Genomic DNA, 26,772 nt, shown 5'->3' on the forward strand with positions numbered 1-26,772 from the left:
TTGATAAAAATGAAAATGCACAGTCAATTCACTTCTGATATGTACTAGTATTTTCAGTGCAGCATTGTATTTAATAGCAGAAGAAAAGGAAACAATCTAAATGTCCACCAACAAGAGAATGAATAAATGAATTGTGGTTTATTAACCCAATGTAAAAATGAAAGAACTAGAGCTGGGCCGGGTGCAGTGGCTTATACCTGTAATCCCAGCACTTCAGGAGGCCAAGGCGGGTAGATCATGAGGTCAGGAGTTCAAGACCAGCCTAGCCAACATGATGAAACCCCATCTCTACTAAAAATACAAAAATTAGCCAGGTGTGGTGGCAGGTGCCTGGAATCCTAGCTACTCAGGAGGCTGAGGCAGAGAATTACTTGAATCCGGGAGGCAGAGGTTGCGGTGAGCCGAGATCAGGACATTGCACTCCAGCCTGGGCAACAGAGAGAGACTTCGTCTCAAAATAAAAAATAAAAAAAAAGAACCAGAGCTACATATGTCAGCATGGGTAAATCCCTTTCACTGAGTGAAAAAGAAGTGGGAAGGAACACAAGGAAAGGAAAGACATTGGTCAGTGGATACAAAGTTATAGTTAGATAGGAGAAAGAAGTTCTGGTATTCTATTGCATGGCAGGAGGACTATAGTTAATAATAATGTACATTTCAAAATAGCTACAAGAGAGGATTTTAAATGTTCTCACCACAAAGAAGTGATAAACATTTGAGGTAATGGATATGTGAACTACCCTGATTTGATCCTTCCCTAATGTATCAAAATATCACATTATACCCTATAAATATATATAATTATTATTTGTCAAATAAAAATTTATTTAAAAGACAATTTGCAAACATATATATGTATTACTTATTTTTATATACACATTTACCATGAAATTTAAAAATAAAAGCAAATAGTTATAGATAGTAATTATATTACATAAATGTGAAATAAAAGCATATGAACATTTATAAAGCTGTTAAACATTAAACCTCTGACAGTAATTGACTCAGAGAAGAAAAATGGGTAATAGGACTGGAGATAAATACAGAGCAGGCTTCAACTCTATCTCTGTATCGTTTTCTTTCTCTCCAAAAATCTATAATAAATATGGCAAAATGTTAACATTTGAAAGATAGGAGTAGTGGGTATAATTTATTCAACAAATACTCACTAGAATGTGTCAGGCACTGTTCCAGGCTGGGGATACAGCAATGACTAGGACATCAAAGTCTCCAACCACACAAAGCTCACATTGTATTGGGAAGATGGAGCACATAAAACAAATTACTATGATAGACAGTAAGTGCTGTGAAGAAAAATAAAGCAAAAAAAAAAAAAGTGATTGAGGGGGAGTATTCTGGAAAAATGGCAGAGTAGGGAGCACCAGAAATTTGTCTCCCCACCTAGAAAACAATTATACTGGCAGAATGTGTCTGGTTTAACCATAGCTGAGAGCTGTGTATGTGTTGCTGGAGCAGCTTACACACAGCTTGCTGGAGCCAGAATGGGCAAAACAAGCATTGTTCTCCAAATACTGGGGATCTGTGTTCAGATTACTGATAGCTGCTTCTGATCACAGATGTGCAGACAAAGGGCAGGTGACCATTGCTATTTCACTCCTTCTCATTGTTGCAAGCCCCTCCCCCTCCAGCTGAAGTGACTTTCAATGGATTTAAAAGGCCAGCACCATTTTTTTCTCCTTTCTTCACTTTTCCTTTTTGTCTTTTTTTGGATCCAGACTTTAAAGACTATGACTTTCAAAAACAACTGCATCAGAAAAATGAGAAAGTGACCACACATGTCCAGGGAAAGGTACAAGCTCAGAGAAGACCTGAGAAAACCTTAAGTTTAATATTCAGGATGATCCTTGGTAAAGAGACAACCTACCACAATAAAAAAATAAATAAATCAACAATAACAGAAACAGCAAACCCTGGCAAAAGGAGTTTTCCAGAGAATCTGATTTCCACAGTTACCACATTATTAGATTCAAATGTCCAGTTTTCAACAAAAATATCAAAAGGAATACAAAGAAACAGGAAAGTTTAGCACATTAAAAGAAAAAAAATACATCAACAGAAACTGTTCTTGAAAAAGACCTGATGGAAGAGCTACTAGACAATGATTAAAACGATTGTCTCAAAGATGCTCAAAAAACTAAAGGAAGATGTGCAGAAAGTCAAAAAAATGATGATAAACAAAATGGAAATATCAGTAGAGATAGAAAACCTAAAAAGATACCAAAAAGAATTGCTGAAGCTGAAAAGTACAATAACTGTAATTAAAAGTTCACTAAAGGGATTCAAAGGCAGATTTGAGCATGCAGAAAAAAGAATCAGTGAACTTGAAGATAGGACAATGGAAATTATCTAGTCTGAGAAACAGAAAGAAAAAAAAGGTTGAAGAAAAGTGAACAGAGCCAAAGGGACATGTTGGATACCATCAAGTGGATTAATATACACATTGTCAGAATTAAACAAGAAGAAAGAGAAAAAGGGGCAAAGAGAATATTTGGAGAAATAATGGCTCAAAACTTCCCAGATTTGATAAAAGGTATGAATATAAACATCCAATAAGCTCAATTAATTCCAAGAAAGATGATTTCAAGACAGAGAGAATCTTGAAAGCAGCAAAAGTAACTCATCACATAAAATGGATTCTTAATAAGACTCTCAGCAGATTTCTCATCTGTGACTTTGGAGGCCAGAGGTAGTGGGCCAATATAGTCAAAGTGCTAAAAGAAAACAACCTGTTAATCAAGAATCCTATATCCAGCAAAATTGTCCTTTAAAAAAGTTAGAAATTATTAGGTTGGTGCAAAAGTAATTGCAGTTTTTGTTATTCTTCAAAAGAATAACAATTACTTTTAAAAAATGGCAAAAACTGCAATTACTTTTGCACCAACCTAATAAGCTATTCCTAGATAAATAAAAGTTATGAGAGTTAGTTACTGCTAGATCTGCCATGCAAGCAATTAAATAGTTCTATACAGTAAATCAAAGACATATGAAGAAATAAAGATCTCAACTAAGGTAAATACACAGGCAATTAGAAAAGCTAGCATTTTTGTAACAATGGTTTGTAACTTTTTTTCTGTATTATTTAAGAGACGAAAGCATTTAAAAGAATTATTAGTTTATGTTTTGGGGCACAAAATGTATAAGAATGTAATTTTGTAACATCAACAACTGAAAGGGGCAAGAATGGAGCTATAAAGAAGCAGAGTTTTTATGTGTTATTGAAGTTAAACTAGTAAAAATTCAAAATAGTGTTATAACTTTAGTATGTTAAATGTCATCCCCATGGTAACCACAAAGAAAATAGCTATAGGTTATACACAAAAGGACATTAGAAAGGAACTCAAAATTTTTACTACTAACGAAAAAGTAATTACAAAAGAAGACAGCAATGACAGAAATGAGACAAAAATGCTACAGGAAAATTGAAAACAAGTAGCAAAATTACAGAAGTAATTAATAATAATTACTTTAAATGTAAATGTATTAAACTCTCCAGTCAAAATACAGATATTGGCAGAATGGATCAAAACACATGCTCCAAATATACGCTATCTACAAGAGACTCACTTTCAATCCAAAGGCACAAATAAGTGGAAAGCAAAAGTACGGAAAAAGATAGTTTATGCAAATAATTACCAAAGAGAGCAGAGGGGGCTATACTGATGTCAGGCAAAAGAGACTTTAAGTCAAAAAAGATTACGAGAGAGAAATATATACACGCATGTATATATTCAAAAAGCTTCAATACAATTATAAGCATTTACACACCTAATAACAGACCATCAAAATATGAAGCAAAAGCTCATAGAATTAAAGGGAGAAATAGACAGTTCTACAATAATAGTTGGAACTTCAATATTCTACTTTTAATATTGAATAGAACAATCATGCAGAAGATAAGTAAGGAAATAGAGGACTTAGACAACACAAAAAACCAACCAATCTATTGAATATATATATATAATATATATATAAGCACACACTGTATTAGTCAATTCTCACATTGCTATAAAGAACGACCTGAGAGTGGGTAGTTTATAAAGAAAACAGGTTTAATTGGTTCACGGTTTCACAGGCTATACAGGAAGCATGGCTGGGGAGGCCTCGGGGAACTTACAATCATGGCAAAAGGCAAAGGGGAAGCAGGCATGTCTTACATGGCTGGAACAGGAGGAAGAGTGAAGGGGGAGGTGCTACCCACTTTTAAAAACAACCAGATCTCATAAGAACTCATTTACTCTCATGAGAACAGCAAAGGGGAAGTCAACACCATGATCCAATTACATCCCACCAGGCCCCTCCTCCAGCATTGGTGATTAAAATTCAACATGAGATTTGGGCAGGGAAATAAATCCAAACCATATCACACCACTATATATATGTTGTATTATATATAATATTATACTATCTATTAGATCAATAAACCAATAGATCTAACAGACATATGCAAAATATTCTATGTAACAACAGCATATGCATTCTTCTCAAGTGCACATAGGACATTTTCCAGAATAGACCATATATTAGGCCACAAATTAAGTCTCATATTTAAAAAGATAGACATCATACAAAGTATCTACTCTGACTACAACGAGAAGTTAGAAATCAATAACATAAATTCATAAATTTGTGGAAATTAAACAACACACTCTTAAATCACCAATGGGTCAAAGAAGAAATAACAAGGGAAATTAGAAAATATTTACAGGAGAAAGAAAATAAAAAAACAGTATACCAAAATTTATGGGATGCAATGACAGCAGTGCTAAGGGAGAAATTTATAGCTTTAAACACTTACATTAAAAGACAAGAAACATCTCAAATCAACAACCTAACTTTACAAATTAAAGAACTAGAGGCCGGGTGCGGTGGCTCATGCCTGTAATCTCAGCACTTTCAAAGGCCGAGGCAGGTGGATCACGAAGTCAGGAGTTCAAGACCAGCCTGGTCAAGATGGTGAAACCCCATCTCTACTAAAAATACAAAAATTAGCTGGGCGTGGTGGCGGGCACCTGTAATCCCAGCTACTCAGGAGGCTGAGGCAGGAGAATCACTTGAACCTGGGAGGCAGAGGTTGCAGTGAGCCAAGATCACGCCACTGCACTCTAGCCTAGGTGACAGAGCAAGAGTCCGTCTCAAAAAATAAAAAAGAACAAATTAACCCAAAGCTAGCAGAAGGAAGAAAATAATAAAGATCAAAGCAGAGATAGAGAAGAGAAAAACAAAAGAGAAAAATCAATGAAAACAAAAGTTGGTTCTTCAAAAAGATGAACAAAAATGACAAATCTTTAGCCAAATGGACTAAGAAAAAAAAAGAGAGAAGACTCAAATTATAAAAATCAGAAATGTAAGGACATTACTACTGATTCTATAGAAATTTTAAAAGACTGAAAGAGAATACCATGAACAATTGTACACCAATAAATTGAATAACCTATATGAAATGGACAAACTCCTAGAAACACAAAACATACCAAGACTAAATCATGAATAAATGGAAAATCTGAATAGACCCATAACTAGTAAGGAGACAATCAGTAATCAAAAATCTCCCAACAAAGCACAGCCCTGGACCTGATGGCTTCAGGGGTGTATTCTATCAAACATTTAAAGAACTAAAACCAATCTTTCTCAAATCTTTAATTTTAAAAAATTTTCTTTAATTTTTACAGAAAGATTTGAGAAGGATCTTTAATTTTAATCTCAAAATTAAAAAGAAAGGAACACTTCCTAATTCAGTCTTTGAGGTCAGTGTTACTCTGATGCCAAAAACCAGACAAAGACACTATAAGAAAACTACAGACCAATATTCCTTATGAACACTGATATAAAAATATTCAACAAAATATTAGCAAACCAAATTCAGCAGCATCTTAAAAGTATTATATGACACGACTAAGTGGAATTTGTTCTTGGAATTCAAGAATGGTTCAACATACAAATATTAGTCAATGTAATACAACACATTAACAGAATGAAGGAAAAACAACACATGATTACCTCAATTGATGCAGAAAAAGCATTTGACAAAATTCAACACCCTTTCACGATTAAAAAAACACACACACACACTGAAGAAAACTAGGAATAGATGGAAACTATGTCAACATAATAAAAACCATATATGAAAAACCTGCAGTGAATATCATATTCAATGACGAAAGACTAAAATCTTTTCCTCTAAGAAAACAAAGAAGCTAAGCACAGTGGTTCATGCCTGTAATCCCAGCATTTTGGGAGGCTGAGGCAGGCAGATCGCAAGGTCAGGAGAACGAGACCAGCCTGGCCAACATGGTGAAACCTCGTCTCTACTAAAAATACAAATATTAGCTGGGTGTGTTGGCAGATGCCTGTAATTCTAGCTACTCAAGAGGTTGAGGCAGGAGAATTGCTTGAACCCGGGAGGGGAGGTTGCAGTGAGCCAAGATCGCGCCATTGCACTCCAGCATGGGCGACAGAGCGAGACTCCATCTCAAAAGAAAAAAGAAAACAAAGAAAGGATGCTTCCTTTCACCACAATTATTCAACATAGTAACATAGTACTGGAGTTCTAGCCAGACAATTAGGTAAAGAGAGAGAGAGATCAAAATTGGAAAAAAGAAGTAAAATGATCTCTGTTCCCAGATGATATGATTTTATCTGTAGAAAACCCTAAAGATTCCACAAAAACACTGTTAAAACTAATAAGTGAATTTAACAAAGTAGCAGGAAACAAAATCAACAGACAAAAATCAGTTGCATTTCTCTATACTAACAATGAACTAGTTAGTTCCTTTTGGAAAAGGAAATTACAAAAACAATTCTTCTTAAAACTGCATCAAAAAGAGTAAAATACTTATGAATCAATCAAGGAGGTAAAAAACTTAAGCAAAAAAAATACAAAACATTGCTAAAATAAATTAAAGGAGACATAATAGAAACACACCTCATAGTCATGGATTAGAAGACTTAATAAGATGTCACAATACTATCCAAAGTGATCTACAGATCCAGTGCAATCCCTATTATCCAATGACTTTTTTGGCAGAAATAGAAAAACCCATCCAGGGACATATTTTCCTCTATCCTGCCTAGGCTGGGGCCGTCTCAGGTCTTGGGACGCCGGCAGGGGACTGCTGGGAAGAGGCAAAGGGATTGCAGCCTCTGTGGTTGGCCAGGCCAGGCTCCAGGGAGAAAAGCAAATGCTGGGCTAGGGTACAGGCTGGGTGGGGGCAGATCTGGTGCCGCTGGCAGGAAGCACTTTATCTCTGACCTGGCCAAACGTCCTCCAACCCTAAGAGAAATGGCTTTTCCTCCCAGACCAGAGCTACAGGTGGGCCAGGAACATGGACTGCAAGTCCAGGACAGGTGAACACTGGGTCTGCCTGCCAGAGAAATGTTTTCTTCATCATTGTCTTTTTGGCACGGCCTAACTTTACACTGTGTGGGTGGTCCCAAGAAGCATCTGAAGTGAGCAGCAGCCCCAAAGCATTGGATGCTGGATGAATTAACCGGTATGTTTGCTCCTTGTACATCCACTGGTCCCTACAAGTTAAGAGTCTCTCCTCATCATTTTCCTAAGGAACTGACTTAAGTATACCCTGACAGGAGATGAAGAAAAGAAGATCTGCATGCAGCGGTTCATTAAGATTAACGGCAAGGTCTGAACTGATATAACCTACCCTGCTGGTTTCATGAATGTCATCAGCATTGACAAGACCAGAGAGCATTTCCATCTAATCTATGACACTAAGGGTCACTTCGCTGTTCATCCTATTACACCCCAGGAGACAAAGTACAAGTTGTGCAAAGTGAGAAAAACCTTTGTGAGCACAAAAGGAATCCCTCATCTGGTGACTCATGACGCTTTCACCATCTGCTACCCTGATTCCCTCATCAAGGTGAATGACCCCATTTAGACTGACTTGTAGACTGGCAAGATTACTGATCTCCTCAAGTTTGACACTGGTAGCGTACGTATGGTTACTGGACGTGCTAATCTGAGACAAACTGGTGTGATCACCAACAGAGAAAAGACATCTTGGATCTTTTGATGTGGTTCATGTGAAAGATGCCAATGGCAACAGCTTTATCACCAGTCTCTCCAACATTTTTGACATTGGCAAGGGCAGCCACTGCTGAAGACAGAGACAAGAGACTGGCAGCCAAATCAGTGGGTAAAATGGTCTCTAAGTTACATGTTAGAAAGGTCTTTGTACTTAATTAAAGATAATACAGCATGAAAAAAAAGAAAGAAAGAAAACCCCATCCTAAAATTCAAATAGAAGCTCAAGGGTCCTAAATGGTCAAAACAATATCAAAAAAAGAACAAATTTGGGAGACTCACACTTCCTGATTTCAACATTTACTACAAAGCTACAGTAATTATAACATGTAGTGATGACACAGGATAGATGTATAGATCAGTGGACTAGAATTAAGAGTCCAAAAATAAACTTTCACATATATAGTAAATTGATTTTTAATTGGGTACCAAGACCATTCAATGGGTAAAGAATAATCTCTTCAACAAATAGTGCTGAGATAACTGGATATCCACATACAAATGAAGGAAGTTGGACCCTTACCTTACATTACTTACAAAAAGTAACTCAAAATGTATCAAATACCTAAGTGTAAGACCTAAGATTATAAAACTTTTAGAAGGGCAAGAGCTTCATGACACTGGATTTCACAATGATTTCTTGGATATAACACCAAAGGCACAGGCAACGAAAGAAAAAAATAGACAAATTGGACTTAAAGAAAAATTTTAAACTTTGTGCATGAAAAGAGTAAAAAGGCAACTTACAGAATGAGAGGAAATACTTGCAAACTATATATCTGACAAGGATTAATATCCAGAATATATAAAGAACTCCTAAATCTCAACAACCAAAGATCCAATTAAAAAACGGGCAAAGAACTTGAATAGACATTTCTCCAACAAAGACATATAAATGGCCAATAAGCACCTGAAAAGATGCTCAACATCACTAATCATTAGAGAAATGCACATCAAAACTACAATGATATACTACTTCACACCCATTAGAATGGCTACTATTTAAAAAAAAAAAAAACAGAAAATAAGTGTTGGTGAGGATGTAGAGAAATTGGAACCCTTGTGCACTGTTAGTAAGAATGTAAAATGGCACAGCCACTGTGAAAAACAGCACAGCAGTTCCTCCAGAAATTAAAAATAGAACTATCATATGATCCAGCAATTCCACTTCTGGGTATATGCCCAAAATTATTAAAAACAGGGTCTTGAGATGTGTGTAAACCCATGTTCATAGAAGTTATTCACAATAGTTAAAACGTGGAAGCAATCCAAGTGTCCATCAACAGATAAATGGATAAACAAAATGTGGTATATACTACAATGGAATAATATTTAGCCTTATAAAGGAAAGAAATTCTGACATATGCTGCAACAGAGATGAACCTTGACAACATTATACTAAGTGAAATAAGCCAGTCACAAAAAGACAAATACCATATAAGTCCACTTATATGAGTTACTTAGAGCAGTCAAAATTATAGAGACAGACAGTAGAGTGGTGGTTGCCAGAAGCCGAGGGGAGGAAGAAATGGGGAGTTGTTATTTCATTGGTACAGTTTCAGGTTTACAAGATAAAAAGAGTTATGGCAGCCAGGTGTGGTGTGGTGTGCCTGTAGTCTCAATGACTTGGGAGGCTGAGGCAGGAGGATCACTTGAGCTCAGGAGTTCGAGGATATAGTGCAGTATGACTGCGCCTGCAAACAGCCACTACACTCCAGCCTAAGCAATATGAAACTCTATCTCTTTTAAAAGTTTTAAAATTTTTAAATAAATTTTAGCCTGGGTGTGGTGGCTCACGCCTATAATCCCAGCACTTTGGAAGGTCGAGGCAGGCAGATTGCTTCAGCCCAGTAGACCAGCCTGGGCAACAGGGCAAAACCATGTCTCCACAAAAAACACAAAAATTAGCTGGGCATAGTGCTGCATGCCTGTAATCCCAGCTACTTGGGAGGCTGAGATGGAAGGATCACTTGAGCCCAGGAGGTTGTGACTTCAGTGAGCCAAGATCATGCCATTGCACTCCAGCCTGGGTGACAAAGCAAGGCCCTGTCTTGAAAAATAAAATAAATTTAAAAAAATTTTTTTAGGAATTACGGAAATGGATGGTGGTGATGGTTACACAACATTATGAACGTATTTAATACCACAGAACTGTACACTTAAAATGGTTAAGATTGTAAATGTTATATGTATTTTAACACAAAAAACTGGAGGTATGTTATGCGTACATTTTAACACGATAAAAAATTACAGGTGTGGTGGCTCATGCCTGTAATCCCAGCACTCTGGGAGGATCATTTGAGCCCAGGAGTTCGAGACTGCAGTGAGCTATGATCACGCCACTGCACTCCAGCCTGGGCAACAAGAGTAAGACCTTGCCTTGAAAAAAAAAAAATGGAGGAAAATATTTATGCAGGGGTGGGCAGTATGCCATTCAAACAGCATGGATTCAGCCCAGCACACTGGCTCATGCCTGTAATCTCAGCACTTTGGGAGGCTGAGGTGGGAGGATTGCTTGAGACCAACCTGGGCAACAAAGTGAGACCTTGTTTCTTAAAGAAAAAAAACAAAACAAAAAAAACCCACAAAAAAACAAATAGTACGGTTAATGGTTAGGAAGGCTACTCTGAGGAGGTGATGACTGAGCACCTAGATGTAAACTAATTAAGGAAGCCAGTGATGTTTAGGAATGTTTTCTTCTACATGAAAACAACACAACATTTCCTAGAAACATAAAAGAAGACATAAATATCTAGAGAGACATTCCATATTCCTGGATGAATACTCTAAATTATCTCATTTTTTTCTCAAAATTAATTGACAAAATAATTCTAAGATTAATCCAGAAAAATAACTGATATAGAGTAACCAATAAAATACTGAAAAAGAAGGATACTACAGAGGAATTTGATCTCCTAATAATAAATCTTGAAATCCATATTAATTAAAATACTGTTCAAGAACAGGAAAATCAATAGGGAAAGAATGGATTATTTAAGTGTTATTACAATTGGGCAACTGTTTCTAAAATTTAGATTCCTAACTCATTCCTCACACCAAAATTATAGATGGCAGAACCTGCAGAAATGAAAATAAGCATCTCTGAATTTCGGCATTTTTTTAAAAACCTAGAACATCGTAAGTTCTCAAACACTGTATGGCAAATGAATTAATAAATGAATGAGATGAGACATAGAGCTTCTTACTGAGGAAATGAAAGGAGTTACCTTGCATTTTATTATTTGTTTAATTCTCTCGTTTATCCAGTTAATTCACCTATATAGAGCACCCACTTTGTGCCATCAACATCTCAAGGTATAGGAATGACTGAAGTCTCAACATGTCCAGGAAGGTCGATCATATTTCTCACAATAAAGGGCTCCACCCAGGTCCAACTTTCAAACAGATCCCCTTTTACCTAAAAGGTACTTAGCATTCTGGAAGCCTCAGTATTTGTTCCTTCCATTACAGGAACCCAGATGTGGTCTGCTCACACAGTACTAACAAAAAGAGTGGGTCTTCTAATTCATCTTCCTCAGCAGCACAAACTCTTCCCACCCTAGAGGCAGAAACCAGGCTGAGATATATGGAAGCCTCCAGTACTAAGCTACCCAGACAGAAAGCAACATCCAGGTCAAAGCATCACTGTCTGACCACATGACCCTTCTACACCTGGGCCCCCAAGGAGTCCACAGCTCCACCTGGAGTCCATAGCTAGGAGTCCACAGCTCCACCTGGTGACCAGAGGCTGGCCTTCATCAAAGGCTCAGGCACTGCAGCAGTTGAGAATTTCTCTTTATGGGTATTTCCTCAGGCATAAATAAAGTAACTAAAACATACGTTTTCACTGTCTGCTACTTATGGAATAAACATTAATGTTTTGTGTTTTCAAAGCTATTTAAGTCAAAAAAATCCTTTAATAATGTTTATGGAGAACTGAAAAATTGTTACTGGAGGTCTCGCAAAAAAATTCAGTGACAAAACAAATAATTCTGTGCAAAAGCCTGTTTATTAAACCTATATTCATCTTACAACAAAATCAGAAGTTAATAACTAAGGTGTCACTGATTTCAACAGACTATTTCCATCAAACTTTAAAGTTTGCTCATTTTTCATTTAATTAATATTTAATACCCTCCCCCCTACCAACACAACCCATGGGGAGAAAATAAGTGTAAAGCTCTGACAATATAAAATGCTGTGGAAAATAATCCTGTCAATCATATTGATAGCTAGAATGATTTGCCAGTTTTTATAGCCATCATAACAGCAGCCTGTGATTTGAAATCTCATAAAAACAGGAAGCTGTGTGCTTAAAGACATGCCTGGAATTCCTGATGTGATGGGAGATAATTGTTGTGATCTGTTGCTGCCACCAGCAGGCCATGCTCACAAAACGGTATTTTCCCCTTTGCCTTTTGTTTTGTTTCCAACTTATCTGCTGATATTTCTTGACCACCACATTCTTTAATCAGGATAAATAATTAGATAAAATTACAAATCTTTTTCATGGGTATCCTCAGTAACAATCACTTCTTTAAAATCTACCATATATAACCTTTTTAAAATTTATTTAACAAACAGGCCTAATCTTTCTGCTTATCTTTTATTCCTTTTTTTTTTCATAAGCTCCTAAATCCTTGCATTTTTTAAACCAGGTTCCTGGTAAATATATCTTAATGTGAGAACAAGTAATCCTGCCATAAAAGGTAGAAGCCCACAGTTCATCACACTGATGACTGCTATGAGATATCCTTAAATTTTCATTTAGCTTGTGAATTTAAGGCTGGTGCATACAAACAAGTTTTATAGCCACATCAACCTGGGATCAGATCCAGCTTCTTAGCATTGTACTCTTGGGAAGCATTTAACCTTTCTAGGCATCAGTATCCTCCCTGTAAAATGAGGATAATAATAATACCCATGTCTTAGGATTGACAAGAGGAATAAATGAAATAATGCATATAAAGCATTTAGCAAAATGTCTGGCACATAGTAAGCCATCAATGAATGACTCATTATTATTATTAAAGTGTAAAAATTAAGACTTCCATACAATCAGAAGCCAAATCAATGGGAGAGTTCTGACTAGAACCTCCAAATCTGCTGATTCCAAGCCAAGGGCTTTGAACATCGTATTGCAATGATGCTGACTTTCTATTTATCTAATTAAGATGAAGACTCTGGTTCTTTTGGGATAGGCCAAGATTGCTGCAAACATCACTTTTCAAATATAAAGTCCTTTTTAAGCCCAGAATTAGACAAACCATTAGGTTCCACTGGACGTCCCTCCTACAACTGAAAACAGCTTTCTCCCCCTTGGATGACAGAAATGGTATTTTTATGGTAATATTTCTCATAAGAAGCAAGTACATGAGATTCCTCTTTAAGCTCTGAAATTTCTTTCTTTTGCAGAGCTTCAGATAAATAAAGCAGCTTTCCATTATGTGTTTCTGTCTGGCAACGCTATTCAATATATTCACGGTGGAGTATAGGCATGACGGGCGCTCTCCAGCACAGTTAGTGGAAACAATTTCTAGTCTAGTTCAAAGCAGTAACTAAAGCCAGGTTCCTTTGATGTCTTACTGAGAAAGCTGCCATGCAGCATAAGACAGGGCAGTGTGAATTTCTGTCTAGCCTTGTGGCTGAAGTTTTGTGGATCAGGAGCTGGGGAAAAACAGAAATGCCAAAGGTCTACTTTGCTACAGAGAAAATAAGTGAAGCGACTGTGTCTCAATGGTAAGTCTCACATAGGTACCTTTAAAATATTGTCCTGTAATTAGATTTTTATCTCCCTTTCAACTTAAGCGAGTAATCATTCTGGACTTGCTGTCTCATCAAATGTTAAATTATATATTAATTATTCCTATGTCTGCAACGCTTTCTAAACAAGGATTTCCAAAAACTTTTCCACCCTTTGGAGGTTAACTTATTGCATGGAAACTAAATACTGGAGGTTACTGAGTTCCAAGATTAGAGGGGGAATTTACAGTGTTTGCTTCCCAAATTAGCTTTATTAAAGGGACTAGAAAGTTTTATAAAGGGTATGGATTGTTAGCAAGTGATAGAAAAATTTATTGATCTCAATCCCATCTCAATACACAGGCACCAGAGCCTTCTTTATTGCCCATTATGTTTTTTAAGGCTCTAGTTCTGCACAGTCAATGGTGGTTCACAGTGTGTGGGAAACAAATGGACAGCAATGCTCTTTGGCATTTGGTCAACCCTCTGAATCATGTAGCTCTTTCTCATCTTTTAAGGGTGTAACCCCTTCTAAGAATTTTATTGCCAAAGACAATATGACAATATATCTAACTGATCTCAAAGCCACTTTTTAGTGCCTCCACTACAGAGAAAGTGTTTGTACTCATCCAGTGGTCTTTTCCTGTCCCACATTTCCCTTTGTTTCCATAGAAAGGTTGGACACCGCTGACCATTCTTCAAGTCCTCGACAACTTGCTGAGCAGATACTCACCATGGGCCAGGCTCTAGGACACCATGGGAAAAACTGAGGCAGAAGCACACTCAGCATTTAAGGTACAGCAAGGGGGAGAGTGGGAATGAAGTGTAGTTAGTGAGGGGGAGATGAAGTCAGAAAGATAATGGAGCCAGATCATGTTAGGCCTGGAGGCCACTGTGAAATTTTTAACTTAGACGCTGAGCGAGAGAAGATTGAGGGAAAAAGGTAATAAATAATTTTTTCCTTTGGTAATTAAGAGCAAAATTACCAAATGATCAGAAGTAGATACCTAGTATTAGGTACCATGTTTCCATCACCCTAGGCATTGCCAGAAGGCCTTCCACAGACACACCCAGGCACCTCAGGATTGAGCCAGAAGTTCAGAGAAGGCCCATAACCTGGTTTCATAAATTAGCCCATGAACTGGGGTCTGAACAGGGGCTTTGGCCCCACACCATTCACCTTCCTCTTGCTTTCTTACACTTGCCCACTCCTAATTTCCCTAATCTCTGCCCCAGGAATTTCTCATTAATCATTAGACTGAGCAGGATAGTGGCTGCTCTGTGTGATAAACCAAGTCCCTTATTCCAGCTGGCATGCCCTTGACTTTGCCAGAGCTGTGGCCCCTCCTAACTGCCGCTGGACTCTGGTGTAACGCGTGAGCTGGCTTAAGTTAGTTTAGCCACTGAGTAGAAGAGAACATAAAGGCCAGAAAGGAAAAAAAGAACATCACTCACAGCCACCTTAGAGCCACCTCGTTTGATGCCCCCTGAGTTAGAAACTGATTTCCAAGGCCAACCATGGGGAAAAATCTGGCTACATCCCAACCTTATCGTGTTTAATGAGGCCTCATGATGAAAACACAAGGCTTCTCCTTGATGATTCCCTCCTATGGCAGAGGTCTGAATAAATAAAGGAAGAAATATTAGAGCAGCTGGTTTCAGATAATAAAGCTAGCAGTGTATGATTTACTAGTGATTGAAATTTAAAATATGAATAGGATTCAGAGGATAAAGGTTAACATGACACACTATTGCTACAGTTATTGCTAACAGAAAATAGTCATTACTTGTTAACATTTCTAAAGCGTTGATATAAGCCACAGGCTATCACACTACTGTTGCTCTCATTATGACAGATTAGATAACAATCATGTAGATAATCACTCAGTCCAAAACTTGATAACAAATTCGACAATGCCAAAAACAAAAACAAAAACCATAGCCTATATGTACACCAACCTTCTTTGCAAAGCTCTCTTATAAACTACTTTTTCAAAGCTCCCCACCATACCCAGTATCTAGTGAATGGCTTTACATCCACTGGTGTCATTAAAATTGTGCTGACTGGCCATTGTCAGAGGGAAGTGCTTCTTCACCTTTCTGGTGAAGGGAGCTCAGTTTATTTAACTCCTGGCCTCCCTTTGCAACCTGTTTCACCCTTCCCCTTGGGAGATAGTGACTTCTCTGACTGGCAAATTTATCAAGAATATCTCCACCTTGACGTGTGGTTAATTTGATCAATGGGATGTAAATGAAAGTGTGGTATGCAATTTTGAGAATAAGCCCTTAAGAGGAAGTCTTCTCCTTCTCTTTCCTGTTGGCTGAAATGCAAATATGATTGCTGGATCCAGTGTATACCACAAGGTGGAAGCTGCATAATAGGGACTGGGGAGCCACAACAAGCTAGGAGCTGGGGTCCCCAGCGACTGAAATTACCACACCAGCCCAGACTGCCGACCCAGACTTTCACCTGAGAGATAAACTTCTGCCTCACTTAAGCCCCTGTATTACAGGTTTTCTGACAATTACAGCCACAAAATAGCAGCAGGGAGTCCAAGAATGCTGGGGGAAAGGGCACAGCCCAGGAAAAAGCCATTAGAGGATACCCAGAGAAATAAGTCCAAATAAAAAGGTTTGGTGACTGAGATTAAGCATGAACAAAAGGTATATGAATAAGAGGAAAAAACAAGTATTTGGCGAACCATACTGACAGGTCATGAACTTATATTTATACACTAAGATTTGTATTCATGTACATATAATGGATCCTTGTTAATAAGCATAAATATATTAAATGAATATTCATAAAGCACTTAGAAAAGTCCCTGGCACACAATGAGTGCCACACAGCTGCTATTAATTTAAAATAAAATAAATAAGAGTAAATGATGTGATGGTTAATTTTATGTCAACCTAGCTAGACCATGGTGCCCAGTTGTTTGGTCAAACACTAGTCTAGAGGTTGCTGTGCAGGTATTTGTGGATGTGGTCAACATTTACACTAAGTTGTCTTTAAGTAAAGCAGATTACCCTCTATAATGTGAGTGGGCCTCATTCAATCAGCTGAAAGCAATAAAAGCAAAGACTGAGGTTCCCAAAAGAAGAAGGAATTCCTCAAAACTGCAACATGGAAATTCTGCCTGAGTTTCCAGCCTGCTGGCTTACCCTACAGATTTTCAACTTGCCAGCCCCTACAATCCCTTTAGCCAATTTCTTAAAACGAATTTCTTAAAACAAATAAATCTTAAAACAAATAAATTTCTAAGTACATATATATAGATAGACAGATAGAGATAGAGAGATATAGATATATAGAGAGAGATCTCATATTGTTTCTGTTTCTCTGAAGAACCCTGACTAATACAAATGGAAAGTTAAAACAGGCCGCAGTAGAAGTCACTGGAACTCTTTGTTGACAACCAGCAGGTGGGATAAAGGACCCACTAGAACCTTGCTCAGTGCACTGTCACTCCCCATCCCAACTCTACTTTCATGGCCCTGAGGAACAACCTCTACAGAACCTCAAAAGTTCAGTCACCCTCCTTCCCTTGCTGCTGTTTTAGAGCAGAAGATGAAAGGGACCACGATGGTCACAGTTGATCCCAGAACTAGGAGTAAATGCTTACAGGTATGGGGTTTCTTTTGGGGGTGAGAAAATGTTCTGGAATAAGACAGTGGTGACAGCTAAACAACATTGTGAATGTACTAAATTCTACTGAATTTTTCACTTTAAAATAATCAATTTTATGCTATATAAACTTCACCTCAATAAATTATTTTTAATTATGATGTATAATACGTGAATTTTACCTCAATTTTAAAAAACTGCAAAAAAAAAAAAGGAAATATCTCTACCTTCTTCCTCCTGGAAATGAGTTTGCTTGTAGAAAACACAAGCTCTCAAGGCAGGGTGCAGTGATTTTTGGCTGTAATCCCAGCATTCTGGGACACCAAGGTGGCTGGACTGCTTGAGGCTAGGAGTTCAAGACCAGCCCTGGAAACACAGCGAGACCCTGTCTCTACAAAAAATAAAATAAAATTAGTCAGGCATTGTGGCACATGCCTATTGTCCCAGCTACTAGGGAGACTAAGATGGCAAGATAGCTTGAGCCCAGAAGTTCGAGGCTGCAGTGAGCTACGATAGTGCCGCTGAACTCCAGCCGGGGCAACAGAGCAAGATCCTATCTCAAAAATAGCAACGACAAGAAAACAAAAAACACAAGCTTCTTCTGTGCCTCCAAACCCTGAAGCTTACCTGGGAAACATTTCCTTATGGGTAGGACAGAGCTCAGTATTAACAACCCACTTGGGTAACAGATGTAAAGCCAAGCCAATCAAGTAAGCTATTATCAAAAATGAAAGGGATATTTTGACCTCCATGTGTACTTTTTGTTTCCCACCTTAACAAAGTATGAAAGCTGAAGGAATCCCAGAACTGATGGCTCCCACTAATGGTGGTTTTCAACACACACTCAGTCTTGTCTCACATGACCACATATGTCCTTGGTACAGAGAGACTGAGACATTCGGAAGCCTAGCCTGGACTCGTAAGACTTCCAGTCTGCTTTTGCAATCCATGCTTTCTCGTTGCCTGGTGTGTATGCTTTCTTAAAGATAAGTAAACCTAAAGCTGGATGCAGCCCACAATGTCTTGTGACCTTGTGTTTTTGTCTTGTGAGTTGTCAGTTTGAGCAATCTGAGCAGAAAGGGTGGTCAATCAAATCAACGGCTTCAATTGTAAAATACCATGTCTATTGTTCTGTGAAAGGATAAACATAAGATTCAGACCTCATGAAATTCACAAACTCTAATCCAAAACCCAATTCTTTAATTAATTCACTTGAAAAGAGAACATGATACGAAACACTCACATTAGTTCGTTTTTCTTCTCACATATACATCTGTCTCCGGAACCTGGCATGGTGAAATCATAAAAAAGGTAGGACAGTGCACTGGAAAGAGCTTCAGATTTTGAGTTAAAAGAGCGGCTGGTGTTCAAGTTTCAGCTCTGTCACTGAATGATCTTGAATAACTATTTAATCTCTGTAAGCCTTAAATCTGTAAAACGGAGATAATAGAGTATTTGCTCTGTTCAACTCTCAGCATTGTTGTGAGGAGCAAACCACTTAACTGTAAAGAGCCAAATAAATATAGGTTATCACATGTTTCAAGCACCTGTTTTTCACGTGTTCACTTTGGTCTGCTTCAGAAAATCATTGATCCTATCTTATCTCATTTATTTATATTAGTCCATAATGGCTATACTGCATACATAATAAACAGAGGTTTATAAATACTAAACTTTTACTTAGCACCATTATATTTATGTAAGAGACGGAAGCATTAGATTGACATTCCTATAGATTTTCTTTAAACAAATGTAGCAGTCGTAATTTCGTTCCACTCAGATGCTAAACAATGGTATACATCTGTATTGGTCAGAATTGCCCAGAGAAACAGAACCAATAGAAGATAAATAGATATATAGATATATAGAGACTTATTATGGGAATTGACTCAAATAATTATAGAAGGCAAGAAGTCCCAAAATCTGCTGTCCCAGTCTGAGTCTGAAGGCCTGAGAAGTGGGTAAGGGGTTGCTATAGTCTGAATGTTTGTGTCCTTCCCAAATTCATGTTGAAACCATATTACCAATGTGATATTAGGAGGTGGGGTCTTGGGGAGGTGATCAGGTCATGAGGGCAGAGTCCTCATGAATGGAATTAATGCCTTTATAAAGGAGGCCCAAGAGAGACTCCTTGTCCCTTCCACCATGTGAGGTCACAGCTACACGGTGCTATCTATGAAACAGAGAGCAGGCCCTTGCCAGACACTGGCTCTGCTAGTGCCTTGTTCGTGGACTACACCCCCTCCAGAATTGTAAGAAACAAATTTCTGTTGTTTATGAGCTATCCAGTTTATGGTATTTTGCTATAGCACCTCAAATGGACAAAGACACGGGTGATAGTGTAAGTCCCAGTCTGAGTCCAAAGGCCCAAGAACTAGGAGCTCCGATGTTAGAGGGTAGGAGAAGATGGATGTTCCAGCTCAAACAAAAAGTAAATTTACCCTCCCTGCCTTTTCACTCTATTCAGGTCCTCAAAAGATTGGATACAAACCAACGTTGGTAAAGCAAATCCCTTCTAGAGGTAAAGGCTAATCTCTTCTAGAAACACTCTCGCAGACACATCCAGAAATAAATAGGAAGGATTTTAACTCCCAATTTCAAATTCTAACTTGATCTATAATTACCACATAAACTATGCACACCCCTAGAAATGAAATTTTTAATAATAAAACAGGGAATGGGTACAGTGGCTCATACCTGTAATCCCAATATTTTGGGAGGCAGAGGCAGGAAGACTGCTTAAGGCCAGGAGTTTGAGACCAACCTAGGCAACATAGCACGATCCCATCTCTACTTCAAAAAGCAAAAAAAAAGGAATACGTGAAAATAAATATATTGCAGGTACAAAGGATTTTTTTTTTTTTTTTTTTTGTAAACAGAGTCTTGCTCTGTAGCCCAGGCTGGAGTGCAGTGGCACGGTCTCGGCTCACTGCAACCTCTGCTTCCTGGGTTCAAGCGATTCTCCTGCCTCAGCCTCCCAAGTAGCTGGGACTACAGGCACACGCCACCACGTCCAGTTAATTTTTGTATTTTTAGTAGAGACAGGGTTTCACCATGTTGGCCAGGATGGTCTCGATCTCTTGACCTTGTGATCTGCCCACCTCGGCCTCCCAAAGTGCTGGGATTACAGGTGTCAGCCACCATGCCTGGCCAGAATTTTTATGCTGTAGGCATCTATGATGTTATATTTTTTTTAACTACTCAAAAAAAAGTCTTCAGTATTTTGTTGACGTTTCCTCAAAAAATAAAAACAAAGGAATTGTTAATTTTGGTCTGCTTTGGAATTTTATTATCTTCTTACTCAAAACAAATTTTTTTAATAAATCTAAAAAAAATTGTAAAGATTAAATTACACTGAACACTTCAGGTTTTCAAGTAAGTGTAACAAACTCCAATAAACTATTGTCTGTCAATAAGGCACTTTTTTTTTTTTTACAGTTTTTACATCATAGAAGCTGTATTCTGAATTGGTATTGGTTTTGTGAACAACAGAGTATCTTAGGGATAGAAGTTTGTAATGGTTTGAAGCAAAGATCACAGGTTAGCTATAGAAAAGTGCCATAGGAAACTGGTCTAAACCAAAAACATTTATATCATACAAGGTAAGACAAAATAATACCCCTTTCTACCAAGTCATGTTGAAGCCTTCCTTGAATACCAAAATAGCATATCTACAAATCCCTCTAGGATACAATATATTAATTTGGGAACAATTTAGAAAAACAAAGCCATATGCTAATTATACATATTGTTTGCTGTGAGTCACAGTCAAAATTTTAATCTTGCCAACATAATATTAGGACACAGTTGCTCAGGCAATGTGACTGTAGGCCATAATTGAGCCACTCAAATGAAATGCCAGCCAGATTTTTTTCACTTGCTCCTTTGTCATACACCCTTTTAAATGGATGGATAGGCTGTCCAGAAGTTTAGTTCTGCAGATCAGAGCTGCTCGTGTTTAAATTCGCCTTTAGTAATTCAATCCTAATGAAAACGTGATTGAAATGTATTTACATTGTCGTTTAGAGCCAGAACATTATGACATAAAGCTGTGTGAAAGGTGTATTTGTGTAATTAGAAATGAATTATGTATGTGACTTAAATTATTACCCATTGCAGTGACAGCTTCTGTCAGCTCGTGCAGCAGATTGACAGATCGCAGAAGCAAAAAGGGAAGTCTGGATGCTGTCAGAGGCAAGAAAAAACTGCTGGCTCTGCTTTCTTCAGTGTTGAGCACAGCTCCATGCTCAGCAATTGGCCTAAATAAATACCTTGAAACTGAAATCTATGAGCAAGAAACATGAACAAGGTGGTTAAAGAAGTAAAAGAGGTAAAGTACCTCATTCATTCATTCAATTACTAAATAGCTATTCTATGCCAGGTCCCATACAAGGTCCTGAGAATATTAAGATATGTAAGACTAAATCCCCATCCTCAAAGAATTCCACCGAGAGAGAGGGAGAGCATGTGAGAGCATGAGCATATGGACTGGGAACATAGAGAAATGGAAAATTCTTATAAACAGCACCTCCCACAGAAAAGCTGCTTTATATGTGCAAACCAGGTGTTAAGGTCCCTTAACATGTGGATAAAATGAGTCTAAACCCCCACAAATGCCTGGCTTGTCAAAGTCCAAAGTCTTCCTTAATTCCCAGAGGGCTATCTTCTGTACTTCTCAGCCTCTGAGATCCCATGCCACATATGCTACCTTTATTCCACGTCACATGGGTTCTCCCATGAAATTCAGCCTCTTCTGAAATTTCTACTGCAAAATCACTCTCATGCAGGATACTGGAAGATTTCAGAGTGAGGCAGAGAAATGGATGGAAGGTTACGTCCCACACTACTTGGCAAACTAACAACTTTATGAAGAACAATAGGTAACCACTATAAAAACAGGGCCCTTACCTAAGGGCTCCTTACCTAAGGAGCTGAAATGTTCCTTTTGACAGATTTGTCTTGAATTGAGATAAGGGTGCTGGGCCTTTCTACCCAGCATCCACCAGTCACCAAATGTTTGCAAACCAGGGGAGGAGCATAATCTTGGGTGAGGCAGATCCTCTCAGCTGAGGGCTATTCTTGGGGAAGAATTTGGCTATAAGTGGCCCACAGGTGATGCTTCTGGCAGCTGGGGAAACAAGCGCCTTGGTTCTGAAAGGGGCAATCTGGGCAGCACACCCTTGCATACACCACAGGTAAGACAGGCAGCAGTTGCAGAGTGGCTGGAACTATGTGAATATAATTAATAAATAAATAAATAAATAATTTTTTAAAAAGACAGGCAGAATTACCTGTCCTTTATCAATGCTTTTTAAGTACTTTATGCCGAAGAGGATACAATGCAAGATAGATATTGAAAGTTTAATTCAGTCCAGCAACATAGTGAGACCCTCTCTCAAAAAAAAAAAAAAAAAAAGAAAGTTGTATGTAAAGCCTCATACATGAAGTCTATACATGGGGCCAAGAAACACCATTTTTACTTATTGTTAGTTGGCTACTTCCTCACTGACGAATTTGGTCCCAAACTGCCTGTTCATGAATCCTAGATGTACAGCTAGCTACCCAGGTATGGCACTACGAATTAAAAGAATTCATCCTTGATTATACATAATTGAGTATTTAACACCTCAAGACAATACAGGTATACCCCATTTTGTTGTGTTTCCCAGATATTGTGATTTTTTTTTTAATTGAAGGTTTCTGACAACCCTGCATCAAGCAAATGAGTGACACTTTTCCCCAAAACGTGCTCACTTCATGTCTGTGTCACATTTTAGTAATTCTCGCAATATTTCAAACTTTCACATTATTATCATACGTTATGGTTATCTGTGATCAGTGATCTTTGACGTTACTATTGTAATTGTTCTGATGCACCATAACTTATGCCCATGTAAGATAGCAATCTTTTTTTGTTGTTTTTTTTTTTTTTTGAGACTGAGTTTCGCTCTTGTTGCCCAGGCTGGAGTGCAATGGCGCGATCTTGGCTCACCACGACCTCCGCCTCCGAGATTCAAGCGATTCTCCTGCCTCAGCCTCCCGAGTAGCTGAGATTACAGGCATGCGCCACCATGCCCGGCTAATTTTTTTTGGTATTTTTAGTAGAGATGGGGTTTCTCCATGTTGGTCAGGCTGGTCTCGAACTCCCGACCTCAGGTGATCCACCCACCTCAGCCTCCCAAAGTGCTGGGATTACAGGCGTGAGCCACCGCGCCTGGCGTAGGATAGCAATCTTAATCAATAAATGTTGTATGTGTTCTGACTGCTCCACCAACTGTTGGTTACCCCATCTCTCTCCCTCTCCTTGGGCCTCCCTATTCCCTGAGACATAACGATATTGAAATTCAGCTAATTAATAATCCTGCAATGGCCACTAAGTGTTCAAGTGAAAGGAAAAGTCATATATTTTTCACCTTAAGTCAAAAGCTAGACAGAATTAAGCTTAGTAAGGAAGGCATGTTGAAAACCAAGACAGGCTGGAAGCTAGGACTCTTGCATTAGTTAGCCAAGTTCTGAATGCAAAGAAAAAGCTCTTAAAGGAAATTACAAGTGAACACACAAATGATAAGTGAAGCAGCCTTATTGCTAATATGGAGAAAGTGTTAATGGCCTGGAAAGAAGTTTAAACCAGCCACAATATTCCCAAAGCCTAATCCAGAGCAAGGCCCTAAATCTCTTCAGTTCCATGAAGGCTGAGAGAGGTGAGGAAGCTGCAGAAGAGTTTGAAGCTAGCGTAATATTTAAGGAAAGAAGCTGTCTCCACATCATATAATTATAAGGTGAACAGCAAGTGCTGATGGATAAGCTGCAGCAAATTATCCAGAAGATCTAGCTAAGATCATTGATGAAGGTGGCTACACTAAACAAGATTTTCAATGTAGAAGAAACAGCCTGCTATTGAAAGACGATGCCAGCTAGGACTTTCATAGCTAGAGAAGATAACTCAATGTCTGACATCAAAGCTTTAAAGGACAGGCTGACTCTGCTTGGGACTAATGCAGCTGGTAGCTTTAAGTTGAAGCCACCTTCCAAAAATCCCAGGGCTCTTAAGGATTATGCTAAATCTACTCTGCCTGTGCTCTAGAAATTAAACAATGAAGCCTAGGTTACTGAATATTTTAAGCTCACAGTTGCAACCTACTGCTCAGAATGAAAGATTTCTTTTAAAATATTACTGTTCATTGACAAGGCACCTAGTAATCCAATGACTCTGATGGAGATGTACAAGGAGATCGATGTCGTTTTCATGCCTGTTAACACAACATCCATTTTGCAGTACATGGGTTAAGCAGTAATTTCGACTTTCAAGTCACATTATGTAAGGACTGCATTGTGTAAAGCTAGCTATGACCATATAGACAGTGATTCCTCTGATGGATCTGAGCAAAATCAATGGAAAACCTTCTGGAAAAGATCCACCATTTGCAATTCATGGGAGGATGTCAATATAACAACATTAACAGGAGTCTGGAAGAAGTTAATTCCAATCCTCATAACTGACTTCGAGGAGTTCAATATTTCAGTGGAGGAAGTAACTGTAGATGTGGTGGAATCAGCAAGAGAACTAGAATTAGAAGTGGAGTCTGAAGATTTGACTTAATTGCTGCAATCTCATGACCAAACTTGAGCAGATGAGTAGTTACTTCTTATGGGGGAGCAAAGAAAGTAGTTCATTCAGATGGAATCTACTCCTGGTGAAGGTGCTGTGAACATTGTTGAAATTACCACAAAAGATTTAGAATATTCCATAAACTTAGTTGATAAAGCAGTGGCAGGTTTCAAGAGGACTGGCTCCAATTTTGAAAGAGTTTTTACTGTGGGAAAAATACTATCAAATAGCATCGCATGCTACAGAGAAAGCTTTTGTGAAAGAAAGAGTCAATTGATGTGGCAAACGTTGCTGTCTTGTTTTCAGAAATTGTCACAGCCACCCCAACCCTCAGCAACCTTCACCAGGTTCCTGATCAGTCAGCAGTCATTGACATCAGTATAAGACCCTCTACCAGCAAAAAGACATCAGGCCGGACACGGTGGCTCATGCCTGTAATCCCAGCACTTTGGGAGGCCAAGGCAGGTGGATCACCTGAAGTCAGGAGTTCAAGACCAGCCTAACCAACATGGCGAAACCGTCTCCACCAAAAATACAAAAATTAGCTGGGCTTGGTGGTGGATGCCTGTAATCCCAGCTACTCGGGAGGTTGAGAAAGGAAGAATTGCTTGAACCTAGGAGGGAGAGGTTGCAGTGAGCCAAGATCATGCCACTGCACTCCAGCCTGGGTGACAGAGCAAGACTCCATCTCAAAAAAAAAGACATCAACTCACTGAAGTCTCAGATGACCATTAGCATTTTCTAGCAAATTATTTTTAAATTAAGGAAAATACATCATTTTTCAGACATGATGCTATTGCATACTTAATAGACTACAGTATAGTATAAACATGACTTTCATATGCACTGGGAAACCAAAAAAATGTGTTACTCACTTTATTGTGATATTCATTTTATTGCAGTGGTCTGTAGCCAAACCTGCAATATCTCCAGGGTATGCCCGTATTTTCTGTCTACAAGAAATTTTCCCAAATGGAAACAAAAGCTGATTACAGAAGCCCCAGTTGGAGATTAAATTAGTAACTCCTTTCTCTTTGTAGGCTTCAGTCTTCTAAACCTTGCTTTGTATATTAAAACCTTTTTTTTTTTTAAGATGAGGTCTCGCTCTGTCACCCAGGATGGATATTGGATCATATCCAATCATGGCAAACTCAAACTCCTAGGCTCAAGCAATCCTTCTGCTTCAGCCTCCCATGTAGCTGGAACTACAGGCATGTGCCACCATACCTGGCTAAGTTTATTTTTTAGAGACAGGGTCTCACTATGTTGCTCAGGCTAGTCTCAAACTATTGGCCTCAAGCAATCCTCCTGCCTCTACCTACTAAGTAACTAGGATTACAAACTGGAGCCACTGAGCACAGCTAAAACACTCTTTTCAGTGTCAAAAATTACTCCAGATAACCCTTAAATGATGATAGCTGAACCTTTATTCAGTGCATAAACAATATTTGGTAGACATGGCTTTATAGACTGCATAAGTCTGCGGTCCCAAACTAGGAACTAGTGCTCTAAGGTGTTCCCAAATCCTTCATCTCCTGCACTAACCTACTGACTTTTCTCACTCAGACTGCCCTGCAGCAACTATTACATCCAACATCTTTAGCATTTGCAATCCTAGCCTCTCATTCTCTTTCTCCTTTGAGCTACATTTTAAACTTATCAAGTTTTTCAGTTGTTTCAAACATGTCTAATATTTCTAATCAGATTAGTTTTCCCAAAGACAGAGACTAA

At 38.4% G+C, this 26,772-nt stretch overlaps 1 protein-coding gene and 1 pseudogene across 1 annotated transcript in view; one reads left to right on the forward strand and one right to left on the reverse strand.

The window, feature by feature from the left end:
* Positions 1-899: 899 nt before the first annotated feature.
* The window catches only part of RAD54B (RAD54 homolog B), a 126,719-nt gene continuing 100,846 nt past the window's right edge, over positions 900-26,772 (reverse strand). The window contains exon 15 of the mRNA XM_063668986.1: positions 900-1,304. Within this exon, the coding sequence (XP_063525056.1) occupies positions 1,246-1,304 (59 nt within the window). The 3' untranslated portion in view covers positions 900-1,245. The remainder of the gene's footprint in view (positions 1,305-26,772) is intronic.
* Positions 7,454-8,139, forward strand: LOC129042110 (small ribosomal subunit protein eS4, X isoform-like; annotated as a pseudogene).

Source organism: Pongo pygmaeus, chromosome 7 (genome assembly GCF_028885625.2).
Source record: "Pongo pygmaeus isolate AG05252 chromosome 7, NHGRI_mPonPyg2-v2.0_pri, whole genome shotgun sequence".
Classification (NCBI taxonomy): domain Eukaryota; kingdom Metazoa; phylum Chordata; class Mammalia; order Primates; family Hominidae; genus Pongo; species Pongo pygmaeus.